At 35.2% G+C, this 26,963-nt stretch overlaps 1 protein-coding gene across 2 annotated transcripts in view; it reads right to left on the bottom strand.

Annotated features, from left to right (window-relative positions):
- The window catches only part of sqd (RNA-binding protein squid), a 53,976-nt gene that overhangs the window by 9,108 nt on the left and 17,905 nt on the right, over nt 1–26,963 (bottom strand). Inside the window, exons 6-7 of one of the 2 annotated variants that reach the window (XM_067761088.1) lie at nt 23,482–23,574; nt 20,373–20,608 (exon numbers count right to left, since the gene is read on the bottom strand). In XM_067761088.1, the coding sequence (XP_067617189.1) occupies nt 20,541–20,608; nt 23,482–23,574 (161 nt within the window). In that variant the 3' untranslated portion in view covers nt 20,373–20,540. The remainder of the gene's footprint in view (nt 1–20,372; nt 20,609–23,481; nt 23,575–26,963) is intronic. The other variant, XM_067761089.1, reaches the window with a different exon arrangement.

The raw sequence follows: 26,963 nt of genomic DNA, 5'->3' as shown, positions 1-26,963 counted from the left end.
GTTTAGTGTGTTGAAGTTGCGTCGTTTCTTTTGATAATGGCAAGTATATCGTCCACATACTTCACCAAGAATGTAATGCCGTTGTGATGTTTGCTGAGCTCCGAGTATGTATTATTTAAAAGATCATCCATTATAAAGTCTGCGATCGTGGGGGAAAGGGGGTTACCCATAGGCATTCCGAAGGATTGTGAATATACTTTGTTATTGCATATAAAATAATTATTATCTTTTAAGCAAAATTCTAAAATATTTTGAAATTTGCTCCTAGGTATGCTTGTGTGATGCTGGATTTTATCCCATTTTTTCATTATAATCTTAATGGCAAGGGCAGTCGGTATGTTTGTAAAAAGTGAGACAACATCAAAAGATACTAAACATCTTCTTCGCTTATATTCATATCTTTTGTTCTTTCTTTTAACTCAAATACGTTTTTTATGTTGTAATCTTCTGAAATTAATGTTTTTAGAATTTTTCCTACGTGCTTGGCTAATTGGTAGCACGGGACGCTTACTGAGCACGCAATGGGACGTAAGGGGAAGTCTGGCTTATGAGTTTTTGGTAGCCCATACAGTCTAGGGGCGGTTGCCGCTGAGCTAGTAAGTTGGTACTTCTCTTTTAGAGTTATGTGTTTTCCTTTGTAAAGCTCGTCCACGATATTGTTGTTTCTTCTTTGTAGTGTATTTGTTGGGTCGGCTCTAATCACTTTATACGTGTTCTTGTCGTCTAGTAACTGTTCAACCTTTTCATCATAGTCTCTTTTGTATAAGACGACGGTTCTGTTTCCTTTGTCCGCGTCTGTCACAATCACGTCTTCTTCGTGTAGTTTTAAAAATGCTTTAGTTTTGTTGTATGTTTCTGTTATAAATTTCTCGGCCGAATTGTGTTTATGTGTCTCTTAAATTGAAGTATTTTGTTGCTTAATTTGGTTCGGGCTATTTCTTTGTCGTTCTCGTTGTCCAGACCTTGAATTTTTTTCTAATGATAATTATTATTTTTTTATTTTTCTACATTTGAAAAATTGTATTTTGTTTTTGGAATAGTAAGTAGAAAATTTTTCAGACAACCTGCCATAGCTGCGCAGATAGATCCATTTCGAAGTGTGCTAAGCCTTCATCATCAGTACGCTTTAGGCATGCTGCGCTAACCATTTAGCTATACAGCGGTGGTTTGTTTGACTGGGAAATTTGCTACTTCTTTTCCTTTTTACCAACTATATTTATTCAGTGTTGCGCCATCTGGTGCAAATCACTGATAATGCTGGATTTTTGTTTATTGTCAATTACTTTGTTTGACATTCCCAAGTGCTCATGGTTTATTAACAATTGTTTTGGTTTTTATCGGCCTATTGATAAATGATATTGTTCTAGCCTTGAGCTCGAATCGAACCTTGAATCATTTATCAATAGGCCGATAAAAACAAAAACAATTGTTAATAAACCATGAGCACTTGGGAATGGCATACAAAATAATTGAAAATAAACAAAAATCCAGCATTATCAGTGATTTGCACCAGATGGCGCAATACTGAATAAATATAGTTGGTAAAAAGGAATAGAAGTAGCAAATTTGCCAGTCAAACAAACCACCTCTGTATAGCTAAATGGTTAGCGCAGCATGCCTAAAGCGTACTGATGATGAAGGCTTAGCACCCCCAAAATGGATCTATCTGCGCAGCTATGGCAGGTTGTCTGAAAAATTTTCTACTTACTATTCGAAAAACAAAATACAATTTTTCAAATTTAGAAAAATTAAAAAATAACAATAATCATTAGAAAAAAATTATTGTTCTGGCCTTGAGCTCGAATCCAACCTTGAATCATTTATCAATAGGCCGATAAAAACAAAAACAATTGTTGAACATATATTTTCTATAAAATCTTAAGTTTTGCATAGTGAGCCATATTTTGAGTATTAACAACGGAAATTACAGAAAAGTGAGGTTTTCTCCCAATCTAATGTACTTGCTCAATGGTACAGTTAGAAAATGTAAGCCTTAGTAATTTCATGTTATTTTTTATTAATTTTATATATATGTGTTTTTGTAAACATAAAAATTGCACAAGTTGATGTTTTACAAGGAAGTAATGATGTTATGAAATGTGTATCTAATTAATAATTATTTGCATCAATTAAAAATTGTTTCATTAAATTAACATTGCCAAAATAACGATATATGGATGGAAATCAAAACTTAAAAGAAAGTAAAATAAGAGGTATTTAGGTATATTCATTATCTAAAAGTTGTTTTAGTCATTATAGCAAATTTTCATTTGCTTTCAATAAAGTTAAGGTTTCGAATGAAACGTCCGACAAAGACAGACGCCTTGGAGCATTTATAATTCCTGCAAAGGAAAATAGTCGCTCAACAGGAGCAGAGGAAGCTAAAGGCGTGTTGAAGAGTTTTGCGGTTTCTTTCAACACACTTCGTGTTTTCCAAATGTCCATGCTAGTACATGAATCACTCAGACAGGTATACAGCTCATTTCGTACCAAATTTTTCAGCCCACCTTTTGTTGGAGAACATTGAAGGATGAACCATAAATGATCGTTATTTTTTTATATAATGAGTGTAGCAAATTTTGCACGTGTATATACTTACCAGAGAATATGTTTAGATCAACGCTCATATACCATTCGCCCTATATGTTGCATGTATATTGTCACGGATATTAACATCACTAAGTTATACCATCACTAAGGCGATGCTAAGGCCACGATAAGCAGTATTTACGTCAATAATCAAATCAGGTATACACATATATAAGGCAGCCGAAAGATGTCACACACAGATGCATTTACTTATACGCCTATGGATGCGCGAGAGACTGTAAACTACAAACATTCACATCAATAATTCAATCATTATGTATCTACATAAACGAATAAATAATTGCGTCTACACATATGTACGTATACGAGCAGCGGAGCGGCAATGCACAAACACATGCATATATCTTATCTGAGTTGTCACAAGAGAGAGCAATAATTTGTGCACGTAGTTGTGGCTGGCGATTTTGTAGCCGAAACTAGTAAGTTCTGGAAATCGAAGAGCCTAGAAGTATGCAGCGTATATAAACGTAAAGCGGGGCAGGCGAGTAAGAAGTAATTCAGTTTGATTTGAGTTGTCAAGCAGTTTGATTAAGACGATATCTAGCGAGCAATAGCAGTATTATTTTGAATAGTAGAGTTTCATTGAGCTATCAATCAGTGTGGTTATTAAGCAAGCTATTCGTTGCACAGTTTGTTATTGTGAAGTACTTTAATAAAGGCCATTTTGCATTATTACAAATTGGAGTTATTTATTCAACAGTTTAGTGATTCGAACTTAGCTGAGGATTGCAAATAAGAGGATTTGCAGCAAATTCGTTACAATATATTTGCCTCGATAAGCGGTTACGATTTAATTACATCCTAAAATGTACTTGTATGTAGAAATTATTCCGTGCATGTAACATACGAGAGATTTTCTTTTAACATAGCAGAAAAATAATTAAGGTTGCCACCTTTTCGAAATTTAAAAAAAATTGCATGAGATATGCCGATATGGGTATCAAACGAAAGGTATTTCACTCCGCATTACAATAGGGACATTTTTGAGTAGGGGTGCCATTTAGGGTTGCAACCTATTCGAAATTAAAAAAAAAAATTGCATGAGATAAGCCTATATGGGTATCAAACGAAAGGTATTTCACTCCGCATTAAAATAGGGGCATTTTTGGTTAGGGTTGCCACCTATTCGAAATTAAAAAAAAATTGCATGAGATATGCCGATATGGGTTTCAAACGAAAGGTATTTCCCTCCGCATTACAATAGGGACATTTTTGAGTAGGGTTGCCATTTAGGGTTGCCACATAATTTAAAAAAAAATTTCATGAGATATGCCGATATGGGTATCAAAAGAAAGGTATTTCACTCCGCATTACAATAGGGAAATTTTTGAGTAGGGTTTCCATTTAGGGTTGCCACCTATTCGCAATTAAAAAAATGACTTGATACGCCGATATGGGTATCAAACGAAAGGTATTTCACTCCGCATTACAATAGGGACATGTTTGAGTAGGGTTTCCATTTAGGGTTGCCACCTATTCGAAATTAAAAAAATGGTTTGAGATATGCCGATATGGGTATCAAACGAAAGGTATTTCACTTCGCATTACAATAGGGACATTTTTGGTTAGGGTTGCCATTTAGGGTTGCCACCTATTCGAAATTAAAAAAAAAATTGCATGAGATATGCCGATATGGGTATCAAACGAAAGGTATTTCACTCCGCATTACAATAGGGGCATTTTGGTTAAGGTTGCCATTTAGGGTTGCCACCTATTCGAAATTTAAAAAAATTGCGTGATATGCCGATATGGGTATCAAACGAAAGGTATTTCACTCCGCATTGCAATAGGGACATTTTTGAGCAGGGCTGCCATTTAGGGTTGCCACCTATTCGAAATTTAAAAATTGCATGAGATATGCCGATATGGGTATCAAACGAAAGGTATTTCACTCCGCATTTTGAGTACGGTTGCCTTTTAGGGTTGCCACCTATTCGAAATTAAAAAAAATTGCATGAGATATGCCGATATGGGTATCGAACAAAAGGTATTTCACTCCGCATTGCAATAGGGATATTTTTGAGTAGGGTTGCCATTTAGGGTTGGGGTAGTTAGACGAAATAGTACTCTACTTACTCATATTCTATTAAAGCTTTAAAGGAGAACATTAAAGTTAAAAGTCTTCGTAAAAAATCTTACACATGATTCGACTTAATTTTAAATAATTTTCTTTTAAATGAATAATTGCAATTTCTCACAGATTACTATTAGAAAGATTTCTCAGCACAACAAAACGTTGCCGAGCAAAGTTCGTCGCCCAGGTACCCTATATCAATGACATGTAAAGAAATTTTATGAATGCATTCGTTGCTGTCCATATGACCAGATTTCTCTGGTCAAAATAACGAAACACGTGTTTTTTTTCCTCATACAAATTTTGTTTCGGATTTATCGGCAATTGAATTCGATAAAATGCAATCGATATTTTATTCACCTATTTTTTCAACTGTCAATAACGTTGTCAAAAATTAACCGATTCTCATGATTTTTTCTTTGAAATGTTCGTTTTCCATTTACTTTTATATAAATTAATAAACTAAAGCATATAGCTTAAAAAAAATTTTTTTTTTAGTATTTTGTAAAAATTTATGACTTTTTTCAAAAATTAATATCTCAGAAAAGGTTTTTTTTTTTGTATGTTGGAACGATTTTCCGTCATCCCTTGTCAAATTTGGTTTTGAGACAAACCAGTTTCGGCGTTCGGAAAATCGTTCCAATATATTTACATCATATATCCATCCTGTCGGAAAATCAACAAAACAAGATAAGTCAGTTATTTTATTTTTGTTTAAACTTTTTCTATATTTAATGAGTTTCAACTTGGCTAAATGCCTATTAGCCAAAACTCCTTGTTTTCGAGATATGAATTTTTGAATATTAAACATTTTTTCCCCCATATATTGATGCAATTCATATCAGCATATAATTGCTTTGTAAAAAATTTACCGATTCTCATTATTTTTTCTTTGAAATGTTCGATATTACCAATTGTTTTTGTCTATGTTCGATATTACTTTTAATTTTATATACATAAATTTATAAACAATAGCATATAGTTAAAAATTTTTTTAGTATTTAGTAAAAATTTATGACTTTTTTTCAATAATTAATATTTCAAAAAAAAAGTTATTTTTTTTTTTTTTGCCTAAACTTTTTCCATACTGAGTGAACACCATATATTTCAACTTAGCTAAATGCTATTTGTTTTTCTAACTATATGCTATTGTTTATAAATTTATATAAAAGTAAATGGAATAAAGAACATTTCAAAGAAAAATTATGAGAATCGGTTAATTTTTGACAAAGTTATTGACAGTTGAAAAAATAGGTGAATAAAATATCGATTACATTTTATCGAATTCAACTGCCGATAAATCCGAACAAAAAAATTGTATCAGGCAAAAAAAACACGTTTTTCATTATTTTGACCAAAGAACAACATATTAAAATTTCATCGAAATCAAAAATTATGTCCTGCGCGGACCGATTGTCTTGAAATGGAATGAACCTGTGGTTTTTGTTGTTGTAGCCACTTTACTTCTGTAATGGTTTTTGTTGATTTCCCTATTTTCAATCAGATAAAATATCGCTTAATTGGCCGCAACCGAGGTCGCCCTTTGTGTAGATTCAAGTTTTTGCTAACATAATGCACAATTTAATCATCGTACCAATTTGGGGTAACACAAGCGTAATGTGCTGGATCCAAGTCCTGTAAAAAGATAGTTGAGCCACTCTGACGAGGTAGGAATGGCAGAAGACGTTTTTGAAGACACTCGTTCAAGTGAACTTCTGTGTCGATGATTCCCATGTTGTTGTTGTTGTAGCGATAAGGACACTCCCCGAAGGCCTTGGGCAGTGTTATCAATGTTGATGGTCCTTTGCCGGATGCATATCCGGTACGTTCCGGTAACAGGCACGATAAAAGTACTAGAACGACCATCTCGGGAACGATGTGGTATGACCACATGAAACCTTCTAGGCCATACCGCCCTCCCACCCCCTACATCCATCAGGAGTTCGGGATCGCCAGAGCCTCGGCTGTTAATGAAATTAATTGGATTCGCCACGGGTAGGTGAGATTAACAATTGGGTTGGAGAAGCTATATATTGCGCTGGCAACCCCTTGAGAGGGTTGCGCTACACAACCCCTTGAATCAAATTGGTATTTTAGTCACCTCTTACGACAGGCGTAAAGATCGGTGTGGATTTAAGCCCGCATTCACAAATAACTTTCCAAAACAGAAGCTGTTTTCTCCATGTTTTCTGTCTGGATGGCTTTTTCCGAATTGAGAATGTTCTCTACGGACTTTTCGTCGTATATAATCACACAAAATTTGTGTATGCCTATTTGGTCTGTGACTTGCACATATGTATGTATGTGATTTTGACTATTTGGGCTACATCTCTTATTCACATGAATCGGGTGCTCCTAATTACAGATGTAACATTATTCTCCAACTGGGCGTCTGCTGATCGCTGTGGGCGGCCACTTCTTGGTTTGTCCTCACGAGGACACTTTTGTTGAAGCGCAAGTCCGTTCTTTGTCATAGGATGAACCTTCTGACTATCGCCAACTTTTTTTAACTAATATTGGGATTATTCGTTCAAATAAATGTACAATATTTTTTTAAGTAGACCTTCGTTAGTCATCATTTTTCTTGTTGTTGAGGGCTTGACTTCAGAAGCTTATATATTCTTAAAACTGTCTTGAAACACAAATTCAAATATACCAGAGATTGAAAATAATTGTTAACAAATATTATTTTTTTGTATTTCAATGAAACTCTTGGAAAAGTTTTTGTACGGACATAGAGTGCTCCAGCGAAACAGCACGGTTGAAAAAAGTACTAGCAAAGGGAAACATAGTCCAGGGACTAATAAAGAAAGACAACGGGGAATGGTCACGTAATAGTGAGGAATCCCTTGAGGTGCTTCTCGATACACATTTCCCATCGGGAGGCGGTTTAGAATAGCCAGCAGATATCACTCACACGGAGCTAGTAGTGCCGGGCTTGGTGACCGATACCAAGATCGAGTGGGCAGTGAAGACGTTTTCTAAGTTTAAATCGCCGGGCCCAGATGGTATATTCCCGGCCATGCTACAAGTCTCAAGTAGGGAGGTTGGGATGGGATGGCTTAAAATAATATTCGATGGGTGCATAAGACTGAATCATGTACCGCACTCTTGGAGAACTGCTCGTGTAGCTTTTCTACCAAAGGCGGAGAAGATCGGTCACGTGTATCCCTAAGACTATAGACCCATTAGCTTAACATCATTTCTGCTCAAAACCTTTGAGAGGCTGATAGATGTGTACATAAAGTCCAACGTGGATGAAAAGCTGCTCTCCACAACACAGCATGCGTACACCAAAGGCAAGTCGGTAGACACCGCATTGCATAGGGTGGTAATAAGCACAGAGAAATCCCTGGAATATAAGGAGTATGCTCTAGGAGTCTTCTTGGACATTGCTGGGGCTTTCAATAATGTTGCAAAATGGGCGATTATGGATGGTCTTAATTACATTAAAGTACATCCTGCCTTAATCAGATGGATCGGCTGCATGTTAAATTGCAGAAAGATTACATCACAATGGGGATTGTACGAGGCCACGAAATCAGTGGACAGGGGCACGCCGCAGGGAGGGGTGCTATCACCTCTTCTTTGGACGCTGGTCATCAACCAACTGCTCAGGCAATTCGATGAGGGACCCGTAAAACTTACGGCTTACGCAGATGATGTTGCAATTGTCATAAGTGGAAAGTGCCTTCCAACGATTAGTTCTTTGATGGATCGGGCGCTTCGGGATATTCATACCTGGGCATCTAATGTCGGGTTGAAAGTCAATGCAGAGAAGACGGATATGGTCTTGCTTACAAAGAGGTACAAGGTCCCAAATTGGACCAGGCCTAAGTTAGGAGGGGTGACCTTACAGGGGAAACCTTGCACAAAATATCTAGGAATCATCCTATACAGTAAGCTGTCATGGAAGCTCAACGTGGAGGAGAGGGTCAAGAAGGCCTCAACGGCACTCTATGTATGTAAAAGAATGCTGGGGTGTACGTGGGGCCTATCGCCCTCTCTTTCTCATTGGGTTTTTACAGCGATTGTAAGCCCTATTCTATACTATGGAGTTCTTGTTTGGTGGAAAGCCACACAAAAAACAACATACCTCAAACCAGGCATGCTTAACCAACGAAACGATATCATTTCGTTACGATAATCAACGTTTATTAAACGTTAAAATCGTCAAATTAACGAAATGATTTCGTTTCGTTTTCTGCCATATCAAAACGAAATCAAATCGTTTATGTTGATTATTAATTTCAAACTATGCTGGCAAAGCTGATTGATGGCGGAGTCATTAAAGGTGAAAGCATTAGCCAAGCTGATTGCAACTTTTCTCATGAATTTTGACAGTACGAACATTTCTCAGAGTATTTTTGACATTACCACCAACGAATTACACAAACAACCCACTAAACAAATTGTTTCGACTTTTTTTCGAAATCGTTAAGTTGTGTCTAAAGAATTTGCCGAAATCGGAACCGATTTTCTTTGGAAGTAGTAAAGAAATTTGTATGACAGGGTTGACGCGACTTCGCAAAGAAACGTCGTAACGATTTTGTTAAGAACTTTCTTTACGAAATCTTTTAGAAAAGCCTTAACGATTTCGCAAAGTAATATTTTCACGAAATCTTTAAGAAATGTCATACCGATTTCGTAAAGTACGATCGTTACGAAATCTTTAAGAAATGTCTCAACGAGTTCGTAAAGCTTTGTGCTTACATAATCTTGAAGAAATTTCCTAAAGAAATCTATCTAAATATCCAATTAAAAACAATTTTTTTTTTATTTAATTTATTATGTTTAAATAGTTTAAATTAAATTACATATAAATATATATGTATAAGAATTCAATATTGAGAAAAAAAATCAGAGATTTCCTAACCATTCAAAAATTGCATATAAAATAAAATAAAAAAGATAAATGGCAAAAATTCTTTAGCTGCGTTAATACTTTTTTTTAGCTTTTAGCTTCGAAGGAACTCCTCATATTAAGCGATATTTTTAAACCCAAGTTTAAGCCAAAATATAATAAAAATTAATAAAATAAAAAAGATAAATGGCTAAAATTCTTTAGCTACATTTTTTGGCTTTTATCTCCCTCAAGTTGTGTACTTGTTCTTTTCGATAATTTTGCGAACCGGTCCTTGGCACTATTAAAAAAGTTTTTCAAAGTCTCGTCTATTTTAGTGTAGTTTGTTTGGGATATGTTTTCCATAGCCGACTCTATAATTAGTACATAAATGAATTAGGAATTTGCTGAATAAGTTTAATAACGTACCTTTAAGAAGTTTAATACATATAAAATCCTTCACAGAAATATTGTTATTGACATTTGTCCATGAAAATTTGCTTGCCAAATAATCGTCAATAAATTTATTGTAACGAATTTACTTGCAAATCCTCTTATTTGCAATCCTCTGCTAAGTTCGAATCACTAAACTGTTGAATAAATAACTCCAATATTGAATAATGGAAAAATGGCCTTTATTAAAGTACTTCACAATAACACTTATACTTTGCTTAACAACCAAACTGATTGATAGCTCAAATGAAACTCTACTATTCAAAATAATACTGCTATAGCTCGCTAGATAGCGCTTAATCGAAACTGCTTGACAGCTCAAATCAAACTGAATTCCAGCGCCTCTACATCTGTCGCCTTTTATATTCTTTGATTTTAACATTCGCATCTTCTAGGCGCTTCCAGAATCTAGTAGTCCATTAGCTCTCAAACATCTCAGCTGTAACTACAATTGCACAATTTTATAGTTTTTCTCATTGCATACTTATACGAGTATCTCAGATATATGCATGTATTTGTGCATTGACTCTCCGCTGCTCGTATACGTACATGGTACATATATGTAGACGCAGTTATTGTTTCATTTATGTAGATACATGATGATTGAATTATTGATATGCATTCACGTCACTACTTAGCATCGGCTTAGAGCTGGCAGCACTCCTTAGTTTTACTAATATTTGTAACAATATATTTCAATACCACTTTCTTCACCTTCTACGGGGACATTTGTGTAATGGCTACTCATTTTTCAGCAGTGGTATAAAGCAGTGTTTTGAATACCCTTCTATATAAAAATAAAGATATTTACAGTCGATGTTAGTTAGATTAAACTTCTCTTCGTTGTCAGAAATTAGCAACCAATTTGTCTCGTAAATATTCAGAACCCAACTTCTGGATTCAAAGTCATTACGTTGGAGGTTTTTAACTTCTTTTGCGAAGATGCATATGTCATTATTGATCGCTGTTATTTTTGTTAAAATATAGACCCTTTTATTAACGCAGAAATAATTATCTCAACCAAAAAAACGTCTTCATAATTAGAAACACTCATCATTATAGGCCAAGCAGTTTGCTTTGATGACTTAAATATCTGTAATCCGTCGATACCGAAGTTTAACTCTAAAGTGTCTGTATTCGAATTGCGCAATTTTATATTTTGTATAAGAAATCGGTGAGAGAATTCTTTAATCCGTAATGGTAATATGATCCGCTACCCATGCTTGCAATTTGAGTTTCTCTGGAAGTTCCTCTCAAGGTGCGTACATCGCATGGCACATCATGCCCTTCGACTTTATGAAGTCTACTGAGAAGTTCGTTGCCGGCTATTTGCGAAATACCGTGTCTGATTGTCCAAGACTTGAGGAAACTCTTTAGACTCTCAGGTTCGTTTCCTGGTTCTGGTTCTTTGACTTGCGAAGAACTCTGGCAAACAGATAGCAAGTCAAAATCACTATCAATGTCCATTTTGTTTGCACTTTCGACTTGCACGCCTTCAAAAATGTCTGTGCTACATTTCTGCGCATTTTCAGCGCGATTTTCAGTTTCATTGTTAAAAATGGAGTCCAGTATTTTTTTTGTTTCTCGTTTAATGCTTTTGTGTTGAGCTTGACGCGACATGATTTTACTCACACTTACTTTTGTATTTCACTCACTGCAGCAAATATATGTATAAATTTTATTATTTAATTTTTATGCACAACACTTTTTTTGCTACTCACAATCTGAAAAGATCTGAAATTTAAAAATGTTTCAACGCCTACTGAGTTTAAAAATCTATTTACGTTTTTCTCTTTTCGAAATAGATAAGAAGTTGTTAAGTAAAATCGGAAAATATTAGATTTTCTTCAGACAAGTCTGATATCCGACAATTTCGGAGATTCTGGTTTGGCCAATCGTTGCGAATTCGTTAAGCTAGAGTGGTAGACTTTCGACTTTGTTTAGAAAAGACTGATTTCCGAAAAAATCGGAAGCTTTGGTTTAGTGGGAAATTACATAGAGTTTGTGTGTGTATGTGCGCTCGTTGTTGCCACCTTACGGCTTCACCATGGCTATAGCATTGCCAGCACAATTCAAACATAAAGTATCACGTTTTTGTTAACGTTTTTAACGTTAACGAAAGCTTTTCGTTTCGGTTAAAAACGAGATACAATTTATCTTGATAATTTCTTTATCGATAATATTTCGAAGTGTTTCAACGGAAACGGTGGAAATTTTTTGATAAACGATTAGCTTAACGTTAAGGTGCATCCCTGCCTCAAACAATTAGAGGGGGTATGCAGACTATCGATGCTTAACATTACGGGAGCCCTGAAAACAACCCGACGACTGCACTGTATGCTATTCTGCACATTCCACCTGTAGACCTGGTAGCAAAGAACAAAGCATTAACGACCGCAACCAGGCTCGGTGCTTCGGGGCAGATTGAGCGCCGACCATATGGCCATAGTAGTATGGCGTCATCAATCACAAGACGAACAGACTACCTGATTAACTATCTGCGCTTCGAGGGAGATCTTAAGACCACAATAGAGGTGGACGGTTGGCGCAAAGGTGGAAGGGAGTAGGGCCTGCGGTATACTGCGCTGTTCCGGAAATAAGCAGATCCTACAGGCTGCCGGATTACTGTAGCGTTTTCCAAGTGGAAATATTAGCCGTAACCAAAGCAATAGAAACCCTGGAAGAGAATAGCTTAAGCTGCAACCGTGTTAACTTTTATATTGACAGGCAACCAGCAATTAAGACAATAATATCGCATCGCAAAGCATCTAAATGCGTGTTAAGAGTGTAAGGAGTTTCTGGAGAGAATCGGGACCGGGAGAAGCATACATCTATATTGGGTCACAGGGCATATGGGAATAGATGGGAATGAAAAAGTGGACGAACTAGCTAAAAAGGGCACATCCCTTGAAGCTTGTGTAATGTACCTTAACTTTGGTACAAATTACTTTTGTTAAATAAAATAGAACGATTGAGAAGGCACGTGTTTTATTATTGTTCGTGTCTAGAACAATCTTCAATAATATGTATATTCAAAGTGTGTACAATAAAAGTGGTTTTGCAGTAATATGTATATATAGGAATGTGTATTGTGAATCGATTGTATGTGTGTTCCTGAACCGATGATAGGTTCGTTCCTGACATCCCTCCTTTTCAGCGGTACCTTGCGGGTGTTTTAATTACCCGTCCAGAGCGAGTGCGTGGTGGATGATTGAGGCTAGCTGCATCCTGTGGTGTAGCAGGCGTGGAAGGTTCAGCTTTACGAGGTACGTTTTTTTGGTTCAACAGTAGGACGATCTGTGGACGAGTTAGGATCAACGTCGAGGGATGAAGTGGCTGGCTTAAGATTCCATGTGTTTCTTCTGTATATGGCGCCATCCTCGGTTTGCACTCTGTACGAGCGGTGTCCTTCTGGTCTCACTATATAAGCAGGAACCCAGTTATTATGGCTTTGTCTAAGTAGTACTTTCTCTTGCGTAGTGTATTCTCTACTCTGTTTTTTATTTCTATCTGCTGTTCCTTTCTCACCTTCCTTGAGTTTTGTTAGTTTTTTGCTTACGTTTTTTATTATTTTTGGATTGAGTAGCTTTTCATTGGTAGGTAATAGCGTTCTGGTTCTTCTGTTCATTAGCCGTTGAACTGGAGACCCTAGGTCCATGCGTGGAGTACTCCGATGATGTAGCAGCGCTAGCTGTATGTCCGTGTTGTCTTCGAGGCACTTTTTCATCAGGTTTTTTGCCTCTTGTACATAGCGTTCGGGTAGACCATTTGAACGTGGAAGATGAGGGCTCGAAATTCTATGTTCAAAGTTCCATTCCTTCTGAAAAGCCCTGAAGTCGCTGCAATCAAATTGTTTACCACCATCTGATAATAGTACTTCCGGGATGCCGAAGGTAGCAAACCATGTCTTAAGTTCTTTAATGACGGTGAAGCTGGTGATATTGTTTAGTTGTTTAAAGTCAAAGTATCCTGAGTAGCTGTCTGCAATGAGGATATAATCCTTTCCTCTTAAGTGGAATATGTCCGAAGCGACAATACTCCATGGCCGTCTCGGTGCTGCTTGTAAATGTATTTGTTCCATCTGATTATCTTTTTGTATTTTGCTGCATGCACTGCAAGTTTTTATGTACTCAGTTAAATCTTTGGTCATTGTTGGCCAGAATACATTGTCACGGGCCAGTTTTAGCGTCGCTTGTAGTCCCTTATGACTAAGGTGGCAATGTTTCATTACTAATGGCACCATTGAGTTTGGAACCAATACTCTGTGATCTTTAAAAATTATGTCCTCGTAAACGCTGAGAGCCTCTCTGTTGTACCAATATTTTTTGAGATTTACCGGGACTTTATTGATGGTCTGTGGCCATCCTTTTAATATGGTTGACTTTAAATCATTAAGTTCTTTACTTTTTGAGGTCTCTGCTTTAAGTTCGTCTTTTCGCGTTTTCGTGAATGGCACAATAGCACATATTTGTAAATTTTCTGTATTTAAATCTTCACTATCTAAGTTTTCGCAGTCTCTACTCAGTAAATCTGCTACATACAATTCCGTACCTTTTTTATAAGTAACTTTTGGATTATAAGGCAGGATTTGATACATGATTCTTTGCAATCTCGGTGATGCATCTGTAATTGGATGTATAAATAGTCTCAAGAGGCTTATGGTTTGATTCGATCGTTAAATCTTTGCAACCCCAAATGTACATGTGAAATTTTTTACATCCTACTAGAATGGCGTTTGCTTTTTCTAATTGGCTATAGCCCTGTTCGGTTTTTGTGAACGATTTCGCACAGTAAGCGATCGGCTTCTGTTTTTGTATTAGTACTCCGCCACATGCATAACTACTGGCATCTACTGACAACAAAATTGGCGCTTTCGTGTCAAAATGCTCTAGTACTGATGGATTCTTTAACAGATTTTTCAATTTATTGAATGCTTCATTGTGTTGCGTATCCCACACCCACTCAACATCTTTTCGCAATAATTGTCTTAGTGGGTGATATCTGCCAAATTTTTTATGAATTTCGACACGTATGTTACCATACCCAAGAATCTTTGCAACTCTTTCACGTTTTCCGGATGCTTAATTTTCCTTATAATTTTTATTTTTTCGATATCAGGTTTTACCCCTTCAGCGGAGACTATATGACCCAGAAACTTCACTTCTTGTGTATTAAAAACGCATTTTTCTTTATTAAGCTTAAGACCTGCTTTTCTGAATTTGTCAAGTACTTCTTGAGTGATCCTCTCTAGTTCTAGTTTGCTGGTGGCATGCAAGAGAACATCATCCATAGACACCTCCGCGTTCTTTACGTCCTCTATCAACGAACTCATTACTTGTTGGAAAACTTCCGGAGCCGATGCTAAGCCAAATGGCATTCTTAAGCAAGAGTATCTTCCGAATAGGGCACTGAATGTTAGATATTCTGAAGTACGGGGTGTTACTTGCAGTTGCCAAAAGCCTTTTTTACAATCGAGTAACGTGAACCACTTAGAGCCGTGGATGTGGGCTGTAATTTCTTCTAACGTAGTAAGTAGATAATAACGTCTTTTGAGATTTTTATTTATCTCCGATGGATCTAAACAGCCTAATTTTATTATTTTTTTTTACTACGACCATGGGTGACACAACCGGTGTCGGCTTGGTTGTGGATTTAATTATTTTTTGCGCTACCATACTATCAAGCTCATCTAATAGTATGCGGGATTTTTCGCGCAGGGCATATGCTTAGTTTCGGATTTTCTATGTCGTATTTGTATTGTTTAAGGCAACCAATTCCTTCAAACAAGTTTTTATCAACAGTTAAAGTTTCAATACGCTTCACTAATTTCAATTTCTCACATGTTGACTTACCAAGCACTGCTGTAACATCCGCTTTGACAACTAAGTATTTTATGGGTACCTCTTGATTTTTAATAAGCGTGTCTATGACCACTTCACCCAGTACGGGGATTTTATGGTTTGAAAACGATGTTAATTGCTTTGTTGGCGATGGACTGATGTGAACGTCTATTTTCTTTATTATTTCGTAGTTTAAAACGTTGCACTGGCTACCTGTGTCAAGCTTGAACTTTAACTTCGACGTCCACACTGTCTAAATCCGCACCTACCGTAGACACTAAAAAACTGTAATCGTTGCTTTCTCGGTCTTGGACCAGCCAGTTCGTTGACCGTTTTGCTTTTGCAACATTTGGTAAGGTGGCCTTTTCTTTTGCATTTTTGGCAAACCTTTTTAAAGGCCGGACAGTAACGGCGACCGTGTGTGGTATCGCACCTATTGCAGTGAAAGGGTTCATCTTTTTTGTTAGTTTCTTTGATGTCTCTTTTAGTTTGATTTTTGTTCCACGTAACTGCGTCAACTGTGGCCGCTTGCTTCATTGTTGTTACCTGCATCTTAACTTGCTCTGCAGAGTGACATATATCTATTGCTTTTTCCAGGGTTAATTTGCTTTCCGCTAGTAGTTTTTCTCTTGTTGTGTCAGTTGTTATACCCACCACTATTCTGTCGCGAATGTAAGTGTCTTCTAACGTCCCGTAACCACAATTTTTAATTTTGCTTCTTAGATCTGTAACGAATTAATCAAATGTTTGACACTCCTTTTGTAAGATGGTGTTGAATACATATCTTTCGCACGTTTCGTTGATTTGGGGTGTAAAATATTCCGTAAATCGCCTTTTGATTGTGCTGACGCTTTTTTTATCACTTTCTGTTAAATTAAAAGTTTTGTAAATTACTGCTGCGTCATTTCCTACCGACGACATGAATACTGCGACTTGCACTTCTGGTTTCTTAGTATCCAGTTCTGTCGCGATCGCGTACCACTCGAATTGTTGAAGCCACAATTTCCACTCGTTTGTCACATTTTGGTAATTGTTGATGATAAAACTTTTTGGTGGTCTAATATTGTGGTCCGGTTTTACGCTATTAGTTGCTGATTCTGGCATTTTTTCGCTTTAATTCAGGTTTCGGCACCATGTAATGTACCTTAACTTTGGTACAAATTACTTTTGTTAAATAAAATAGAACGATTGAGAAGGCACGTGTTTTATTATAGTTCGTGTCTAGCACAATCTTCAATAATATGTATATTCAAAGTGTGTACAATAAAAGTGGTTGTGTAGTAATATGTATATAATAGGAATGTGTATTGTGAATCGATTGTATGTGTTCCTGAACCGATGATAGGTTCGTTCCTGACAGCTTGCTCCGTAGACGTCCTAATTAGATTGGGCGAGATTAAGCGAAGGCGAGAGGTGCACATGATCGACCAAGCGGGAAATGCGTGGGTTCAAGCGCGGGGATGTAAAGTGTCGCAGATTATATGTAGGTATTACAACCTTAGACTAACACAGTTGCTTCTGTCATTAAAAAGAGAGGACTGGTATTCTGGACACTGCCTTTTGGCGTCACATGCCTTTAAATTAGGCTTGGTCAGTGATAGCAGATGTAGGAAGTGCGGGTTGGAGGAGGAAACGATCGAGCACGTTCTGTGCTCGTGCCCTGCACTTGCCAGGCTAAGACTCCAGCTATTAGGAGTGATACAGCTGTCAGATCTAGAAGCAGCAAGTGGCTTAAGTCCTAGGAAGCTTCTAGTATTTGCTAAGAGGACGGTTATTTTATAACATAGGTCCTGGTTTTTGATAGGGTTTTTCAGTTTGGTCGTTAAAACAAACTTCTGGTAACACTACGGACTCAATCAGTCTATGTGAGGACCGGCCAGTTCAACCTAACCTAATGGAAAAAAAGTAAAGCAAGAAAACCTACATTAACAAAAAAGTTGATTTTGAAACCTTTTTTGTCTTTCAGCAACACAAAAATTTTATTTTTTGACATAATAAAGTGAACAAGAGCTTATGAGTTAAGCTTTACAAGTGCTATTTTTTCAAGCGTTTCGTCGCTTAAGTTGTACCTCCTTTCATCCAAAATGAAATTCAAAGAAGAAGATATTTCTACAGATACTCGCGTAGCAGCGACACCAAGAATGAGTAAGGCTAATTCAAACAGCCCAGGAGATGTAAAGCGGATATTTTAATAATAAGTAAAAATGTCTTCATATACCGCCGAGCGTGTATGAAGGCTTTCAAAATTGTCAATTTCAAATATATTAGTAAGTTCGGAAACTTCATGATGAGGAACTCCAGCTACTATATTTTGAGCCATCTCATCCAGAAAGATACTGAGTTTCAAGCTTTGGTGAGCGTTTATGAGCTCCCGGTCATGGGTTTTAAAATTTCAAAAATAGTTCAAATTGATTTTGTATATCTGTACTTCCACCCCAAAGCTTCCGTCGGATACCGTAATAAGCACGATACATGTTGGAGCCTCAGTTTTTAGAGGCATATTTTAGCAATTTTTTTCAGCGCCCTGAGGTATACAATACCTATAAATTTGCTTCAGCTCAATATCATATTCTTCAAGAGTTTCCAATGCCGTTCGTTTTATTTTGCCACCAGTGTGTGGGTGTGACAATGGCCTAATTCCGAGAGTTCTTACAACTACTAATAATATTGAATTTCAATATACTGTGCCTAATATTGAACGGTTAAGCAAAGTATCAGCATCAATTTTAATTGGCACTAATTTTTTTCCAACCATATTTTTTATTTCTATAGCACGATTACTTATAACTCCATAAAATTGTGGGATTTGATTGGCTTCATATTAAGGGATTTGAAGAAGGGATCCACGATTTCCCCTGAACCCTTCACTGTCCAATTGCGACAACGGCCGCCCATCTTTTGTTATAATTTTTATTCACAAATTCTTAAGACTGGTTGCATAGAATATGAAATTTTTATTTTCTTTTTTTGTGGATCGCTATTTTCTAAATTAGCCCTGAAACCGTCTAGAAAACTTCAGTGCTTCGTTATTATGTGGCGTTTCAAATTTGTCAAATGTTCGCCCGCCAATTTACTTTTGCACATTTTACATTCGACTTTTTTTCTTCCTCGTTATATTGGGAAACATCTCTAATGGCATTGTTTGCTGCAACCCTATTCCTACCCATACTGTATTTACGTGATATTTAAGCAGCTTATTTTCTATAATATTCACCCCTATTCTGCATTTCGATTACGTTCCCGTTCTACGCTCCGCTTAAATCGAAGTTCTGTATTCTGCATTACGACGGAATCGTAACGAGAAGAGGAAGAGCAAATGATTTTTCGAAATCAGCTGTTAGTACGGAATGTGTGAACAATGGAACAAAATAAATTAAAGAAAATTTGTAAAAAACACTGAAAAACGTTAATATTTTATTATCCAAGCCATTTTGTACAAAGAAAAGGAATAGAATATATTGCCGCCGAGTTATATTTTTTTGAGTGAAGAGCTTACATAATTGTAAGTGTGTTTTTGTTGTTCTTTTGTCCAATTCCCTGCCGTGGCCACCAAGTTTTGTTAAAACGGATTCCTGCACGAATATAGTTGACATTTTCTGAATTTTATGGATGCTAATTTCATTGCAGTGGCCTAAAATACTTTATGAAGATTTATTTATTCTTTCCGCAAGGATTGTTTACGTTTTCGCTTCAACTTCCTCTACTCCGGCAGCATGCTTTGGCATATAACTGGACCCAACAAACAGACAAATTATAGCTGTCTATTATAATGGAAGCAACAGCCTCGGCATTATTTGTGGAGTTGGAAAGCAACGCATACGAAAATGGCCAAGCGAGAATGGAAAGGCAAATATTGCGAGATTTGTGTAATCTATTTGAGAGGAGTGAATTGTAAGATATTTAACTTAAAAGCGGTAAAGTTTAATGACTTATTTTCTTATTTAGGTTCAAAAAAACGTTCGACTCAATAAGGATGCTTTCAAGTATGTGTTAAATACATTTGCGGGGCAAATACGTCCAAGGACTTCGACATCGACATGTTGTTTTTGACTTGGAAACATAAAAAAAAATCATAATCAAACCTTTTACGTTTCTCAACAAGTTTTACTTATATTTTTGCTAAAATTCTGTTATAAATTAATAAAAAAAATAAAAAGAAAATATTTTTCCGCCAACCAATTTTCAACTTAGAAAAACGGAACTACGATCGAAATGCAGAATACACAAAATCGAACGATTCGAAGTTGGATCGAAAGAGATTGGAACACAGAATACCAAAATCGCCAAATCGAAAAAATTCCAATCCAAGTCGAAATGCAGAATAGGGCTGATTATCGTTTGAGTTGTTCAAGTTTTTCAAAACAATAATCAGAGAAATCAGTCAGAGATGTTTGAAATATATGTACATAATTTATCCAAAGCGTACTTTATCAGTACTAAAAAAACTTCCAGGGAGTTCCAATTTGCAGAATTTTCTATACCAGCCCTTATTATTACATTTGACAGTAATTATTAAACACAAATAGAGGAATAGCTTAATTTTTTTACTTACCACAACAAATTTGGATTGAATTTTTCCTCATAAAATTCCAAGCGATCAGTTAAAACTTAATTAAACTGTAGGCTAATATTTAAATTTAGATTATTATTTTTTGTTTGTATTGTTATTTTATGTTATCGGCGCTTGTCTATTACTATCAACTTATTGCAATTAAAATGATTAATAAGGTTGATGTCTGGGCTGACGTCCCGCCCCTCTTTGTTTGCCCGCAGGAAAGCCACCGGCACCTGAGGAAAAATAAAAAAACATCAAAAATTAGATCACGGTATTAAAAATTCAACATCACAAAACTATATAAAAGAGTTCTACATGCGCTATATGTGTTTAAGGAAATATTAGGAAATAAACAACTTGGCAAGGTACAGGGAACTTCTTTTTTTTTTTTGTTACGAGGTATCTATTCTTCCCGAATACATATTTTTTTCCTTGGTATAAAAAAAAAACATCCAAAACAGAAATAAAAACAAACCCAACGTCCGTAAGTTACATAATTTAATTTCTAGATAGATACAGACCTTTCTGATTTTCATGTAATAAATGTATGTGGAAAGGTAAGGTGTATGAACGAAGCTCCCAAATACTTAATACAAATTTCGAGAACATTCAGTTGACGTTAACTACTGGGGTGCCTATTCTTCAGGCAGAAATCCATGCTATAGAAGTTTCAGGTAGAGTATACGAAGAGAGCTATCCTCGAGTATGTTGTCAGACAGTCAGACAGTCTAACGTGCCTTGCAGTCTTAAACAATTACTTCTTATGGACATGAATGTAATGTACAAGGAGACTATCCAGCCAAGCACGAGGCTTTTGCAACATTCTATAGTACAGATGTCTTCTATGGACTACCAAAGTCACACCATTAGAAACTGCGGAAACATAGCAGTTCAGACAAACTGGATTGAATACCCAGAGAAAAGGCAGGCTAAATTGTTTATACTAACAGCAACGAGCGTATCAGCTAAATTCATTAATCTATGCAGAGAAGACCTACGAACTTTTACTAGAGACTATACTGGACACTGTAGTCTACGATACCAGCTAAGCCAATTAAATCTATTTGGCGCTTCTGTGAACTTGAGCACGAAACGTCGGTTCACATTCTCTGCGACTGCTTCGCCCTGGCAAGGCAGAGACTCGCTCGAAAGCATATTGTGCAACTCGCAGAAATTTTCATACATTGGAACAATATGCACTTCTATAGCCCAATCAATTTTAGGTTAACAAAGTTTCTGGAAGATTCGCACAGATTTTTGAAAATGTTTTTTTTTTACGGATTGTGTCTTAGATTTTATTCCATACGACGAGCGCATAATTTTTTTTTTATTCGAATGTGGAAATATTCATACAGATTTTTGCGCACTTTTCGAAACTTTTTCGAAAACGTTCTTGAAATTGCACACAATTCATAAAATTTGTTCCAAAATACAATTTGACATTTTTAGTTTCTACACTTTAATTTTCGACATTTCGTAAAATGCCTTGTACCAATACTGCATGAAAATTTCGAGGCTAGCAGGAATACATCATGTTGCAAATTTTCGAAGAGTTTTTACTTATTAGACCAAAAAAAAAAAAAAACGAGGAATAAGATATAATGTTGTCAATGTTCCTACAAAACGGGAGAGGCGAATTCTGTTTGTCCTGTCGGAACCATACCAACGAAATTTGTTGTAATGTACACATCATCTTAGTAGGATGGCTCGCTCTTAGTACATATTTTTGTCCCTACGTAAAGTTATGGCCGATCTCTCTGGTAATTCATTCGAGTAGTAGTTTGCGGTTCGATGCTCTAGGAGCACTCAAAAAGTAATTTCATATTAGCTGTCCGTAGCTTGAGTCGGGAAACTTCGATCAATACAATGCCTCTACATCAGCGGCTGGTAGAAATGGATGTAACAGTTATATCGGCAATAGTTTTAGTTTTGATGGATCTCATACGTACGTAACCTACACCTAAACTGTGGAGATCCGCACCAAAACTCAATACTTCCAAAATTTGAAAAAAAAAATTCTATATATGTAATATCAAATCGGGAAGCGAAAAAATTAACTCAAGCCGTACGTAGATTTGAAGGCATCAGCTACAAATTACTGTTTTTCAACGCTTTGAAACAGAAGTCTAAATTTGCATTGTTTTCTTACTACTAATACCACGGATCTGGATACTAAGTTTTGCATTTTTTTTTTTTTTTGTATTAAATAGCTTCTACTGGTTAAGGCCGGCGACAGAGTGGTTCGCTATAAGTGGGCGACGAGCAATTTTTAATTTCATATATTTTACAAATATCACAAATATCTTTTTACTGAAGCAACGCTTCCACGCTGTCGTCAAAGGTCCATATTAATTTAAAATACAAATGACCACCTCATTTCATATTAATTAGAACCAACTTACTCCACATATGAACGAAGAACTTCACTAGGCTTCAGTGGTAAAATAAACTTGGGCAATTGGTCTGGCACATAACTTTATTTTAAAGAACAAAAGTAACTAAATATATACAAAACGGGATTTGACGATCGCTTTTCAGTGTAAGATTAATATTTTTGGGAAAAGGCTTCTTATTTCATGATGTGCCAAAAACATTTTCAACTTATTTGACTGGTGTTTTTTTTTTTTTTTGGTTTCGAGTACGATAAATGAACGATGAAATTTGATTAAAAAAATTAAAGGGAAGGAAATGGTAGTTATAATATAACTACTACGTATGTATATACTTAATATCATAAAAATCTTAATATGTAATTTATAATAGAATCATAATAAATTAAACCAAATATATGCCAAACATTAACCAAATATATTTCGAAGTTCTAAATTTTTTTTAAATTTAACGCAAATGTTCGACGCACTGATGTTCGACAAATATTACCAAATAATTACAAGCCGTCAACAATTTTGCATTTTTTTTTTTATTAAATTTTATTAATATAAGAATTTTGCACAAAATTTTGTTGGATTAATACAAACATGTTTGTAGATAGGTAGGTAAGTAAATATGTGTACAAACATCTAAGAATTACAAAACTCAAAGCAACTAAATTTGATAATAATTCACAACTTTCAACTGGTTGTATATTAAATTTTTTTATTAATACCTTTTGGACCGCCACGTGGACCACCGGCACCTCGGCCACCACCGCCGCTGCCACCACCATAGCCGCCATCATAACCACCTCCGTAGCCGTAATCTTTAAAATTCATTTACATTTCATTTGATTCCATTTGGTTTTAAAAAATGGCATTCATTTAAAAGTATTGACGATAATATTTGCGGTGAATGAGTGTTTACATTTTCAAGTATAGTTAGTGTTGTTGGCCGCCGGTGAGTGCAGTTTTATTTGTTTATCATTTTCATTTATATAAATATATTTTGAGACAAAAAGAATATTTAAAAAATTAATAGATTTTAGTATTCTACTATAAAATTTGTGACAGCATTTAAAGTTTCAAAATCTACGAGTCTCAAAAACAATTCTAAATGATTTTATATAAATTCTAATAAAATATATATGGAACGTAAGACATGTTATATTTTATTTAAATAAATAAATGTTTAAAAATAAAATAAATGTAAGGCGCGATAACCTCCGAAGAGATCTAAGGCCGAGCTTCTCTTACAATTTGTGTCGTGCTCCCATTTTTTTCCTACAAATTGGCGGGATAAATAAATGTTTGGTTGTTTATAATGCTGAATGTGATTGTTAAAGATTACACTACCTATACCAAAACAAAAATCCAAAATGCTTCAGGGTATTTTACCAAACAAAGTTTTTCTAGAGACTGATCTATAAGAAAAATAAGCAATTTTTCTGTATTTCGAAGTCATAGATATTGGTTTTCGAGGTTTGAATTTGGATACATCCAAATCTATTTTGATAGGTTTTGTAAAAAAAGCGAGTTGTACAACTAAAAATTGGAGGACCTGGTTAGGCGAAATATGTACTGTTTTGTCAGAATTGACTAGCGAATCCAGTTTGGCCGTAGGATCTAAAACAATCAATCAGGGCCCAGCCATGAGTCCATGTCATTCTACTCAGCACATCAACCGCTACAAATGTACTCCAAAGTATTTTTATGCGTTGAATGCGAATGCAGTATTCCTAATGCTTGGAAATACAGGTAACACATTACCAAATCCTCCTTTTTGTAACTATATATCTAATCGCCTTTAGTTTGTTCGAAGTTCTGACTTTTGCCCTTTATAATACCTCGAAAACCCATATCTGTGTATTCGACGCTATCTTCAAAAAACGGCGATACAATTTTTCTCTTATAGCTCAGTCTATACTAAGAAATTCGTTTTGTCCAATGTCTATAGATTTATATACATTCGAAAAGTTTTCGAAGTTCGCATTTTATCAAGGCAAGGTTTGAGAGCATTGTTCGATATTTAAAAACTGTGTGTTAGAGGCCGGAAAAATACTAAACAGAAACTCACCCCGCTATTAGTTTTACCATTATTTAAAGAGTGGTTTAACAAAAGGCCGTCTTTCCATTTAGAATTCCTATGGAGGTACGACCTTTTGTTTTATCACTCCTCATTTAGTATTTATTGTTTAAGCGGGAGGAACGCTATTGTTTAATGTATTATGTAAACATACATATTTTAAGACGTATGTAAGACCTACGGGAGTGGGATTTGAACCCGCAATCCTGCTATGATCGATTTGTTGGCGAACACACTCGACCAAAGTCACGTCATGACGTAAAGCAACTTTATCCCAATAAACTATTACTTATTTTTTGCGCGGCAAAAAAATACGACTTGAAAAATTTGCAGTGTTTGATTTGATTTTAATTGATGTCCAATAAATTTTGAATAGCTTGCACATTTTAAAAACAAAATACTGCTCGAAATCTTTTATGGAATTATTACAGGCTCATTCCATTTCAAGACACCCGGTCCGCGCAGGACATGATTTTTGATTTTGATGAAATTTTAATATGTTGTTCTTTGGTCAAAATAATGAAACACGTGTTTTTTTTTGCCTCCAAAAAATTTTTTTCGGATTTATCGGCAATTGAATTCCATAAAATACAATAAATATTTTATTAACCCATTTTTTCAACTGTCAATAACTTTGTCAAAAATTAACCGATTCTCATGATTGTTTTTTTTTTTTTGAAATGTTCGTTATTACATTTACTTTTAGATAAATTTATAAACAATAGCATATAGTAGCTGCATCAACATATAGCGAAAAAAAATTTTAATATTCAAAAATTCACATTTAGAAAACAACGAGTTGTGGCTAATAGATATTTACCCAAGTTGAAATATACAAAAAAGAAAAAATTACTTTTTTTGAAATATTAATTTTGGTAAAAAAAAAATTTTACTAAATACTAAAAAAAATGTTTTTTAACTTTATGCTATTGTTTATAAATTTGAATAAAATTAAAGGTAATAGCGAACATTTCAAAGGAAAAACATGGGAATCGGTTAATTTTTGACAAAGTTGAAAAAATTGGTGAATAAAATATCGATTGCATTTTATGGAATTCAATTGCTGATAAATCCGAACAAGAAAATTTTGGAGGCAAAAAAAAACATGTGTTTCATTAGTTTGACCAAAGTACAACATATTAAAATTTCATCAAAATCAAAAATCATGTCCTGCGCGGACCGGGTGTTTTGAAATGGAATGAGCCTACATAAATAGTTCGATAAAAAAAGCTATCATAAACCGATTGAGAAGTGCCAAAATTATTAATAATTTATTTTTTTTTTTATGGTATTGAATTCTAAATACCTTAAGCATAAATTTTCACTTAATTGATTGATTAAAAAGTTAGTGCACTTTTTTGACATAAATATAAGCTATTTATCCAAAAAGCAGCAACTTACTTTTGCACCTACTGTATTTTGACTATGAATATGCGTTTTACTTTTAAACTTCGAAAATAAACACCTAAATACAAACAATAGTATGCCAAACTTACCACCCAACGATGCGAAGAAGAAAAGCGAATGAAAAATGAAGTTTTTGATGTGATCTTAGTCTGCGCCTCAAGTTCTAAGCTTTGCAGCATACAGGAAGTGGCAATAGCTAAAAGCACTCGCAATTCACAAATAATAAAAAAGGCAGTTTTTGTTGCTTTTTTTCTTTTATTTGCTCTTCGATTTGAATAATAATTGTTGCGATTTTATATAATTATATAGAGATATATATGGTATGTACTAAATATTAAAAAAATAAACTTTATTTTAGGTTGAAAAAAAAAACTTTTAAACAAATTGATGAAAATTGTCTAATGACAAATAATTTTTTTCAGCAAGAGAAATTACGTTCATAAAACTTTTTGTTTTCTGTCCATTTTAAAGGAATTCGATTCATAAAGAAGCAATCAGTTTTTTTCGCTATGTCTCTGATCTTTAACGGCGTTGTTTAAAAGTTGTTGCAACCATTTTAAAAATTTATTTTATTTGCTGAGTTGGAAAGTTTTGCTTTGACATGCTTTCGAATATCTAATCCTTTAAATTGCAGCGTTGTGTATTTAAAAATTTTTAAAATGTAGCGGGTACATTCAACAATTTGTTTTGAATGCAATTCAATATAAGACTTTTGCTTATATA

This window comes from Eurosta solidaginis, chromosome 1 (genome assembly GCF_040869045.1).
Source record: "Eurosta solidaginis isolate ZX-2024a chromosome 1, ASM4086904v1, whole genome shotgun sequence".
NCBI classification, from domain to species: Eukaryota; Metazoa; Arthropoda; class Insecta; order Diptera; family Tephritidae; genus Eurosta; species Eurosta solidaginis.
The sequence above is the reverse complement of the archived record's forward strand: the minus strand, read 5'-3'. Positions and strand labels throughout refer to the sequence as shown.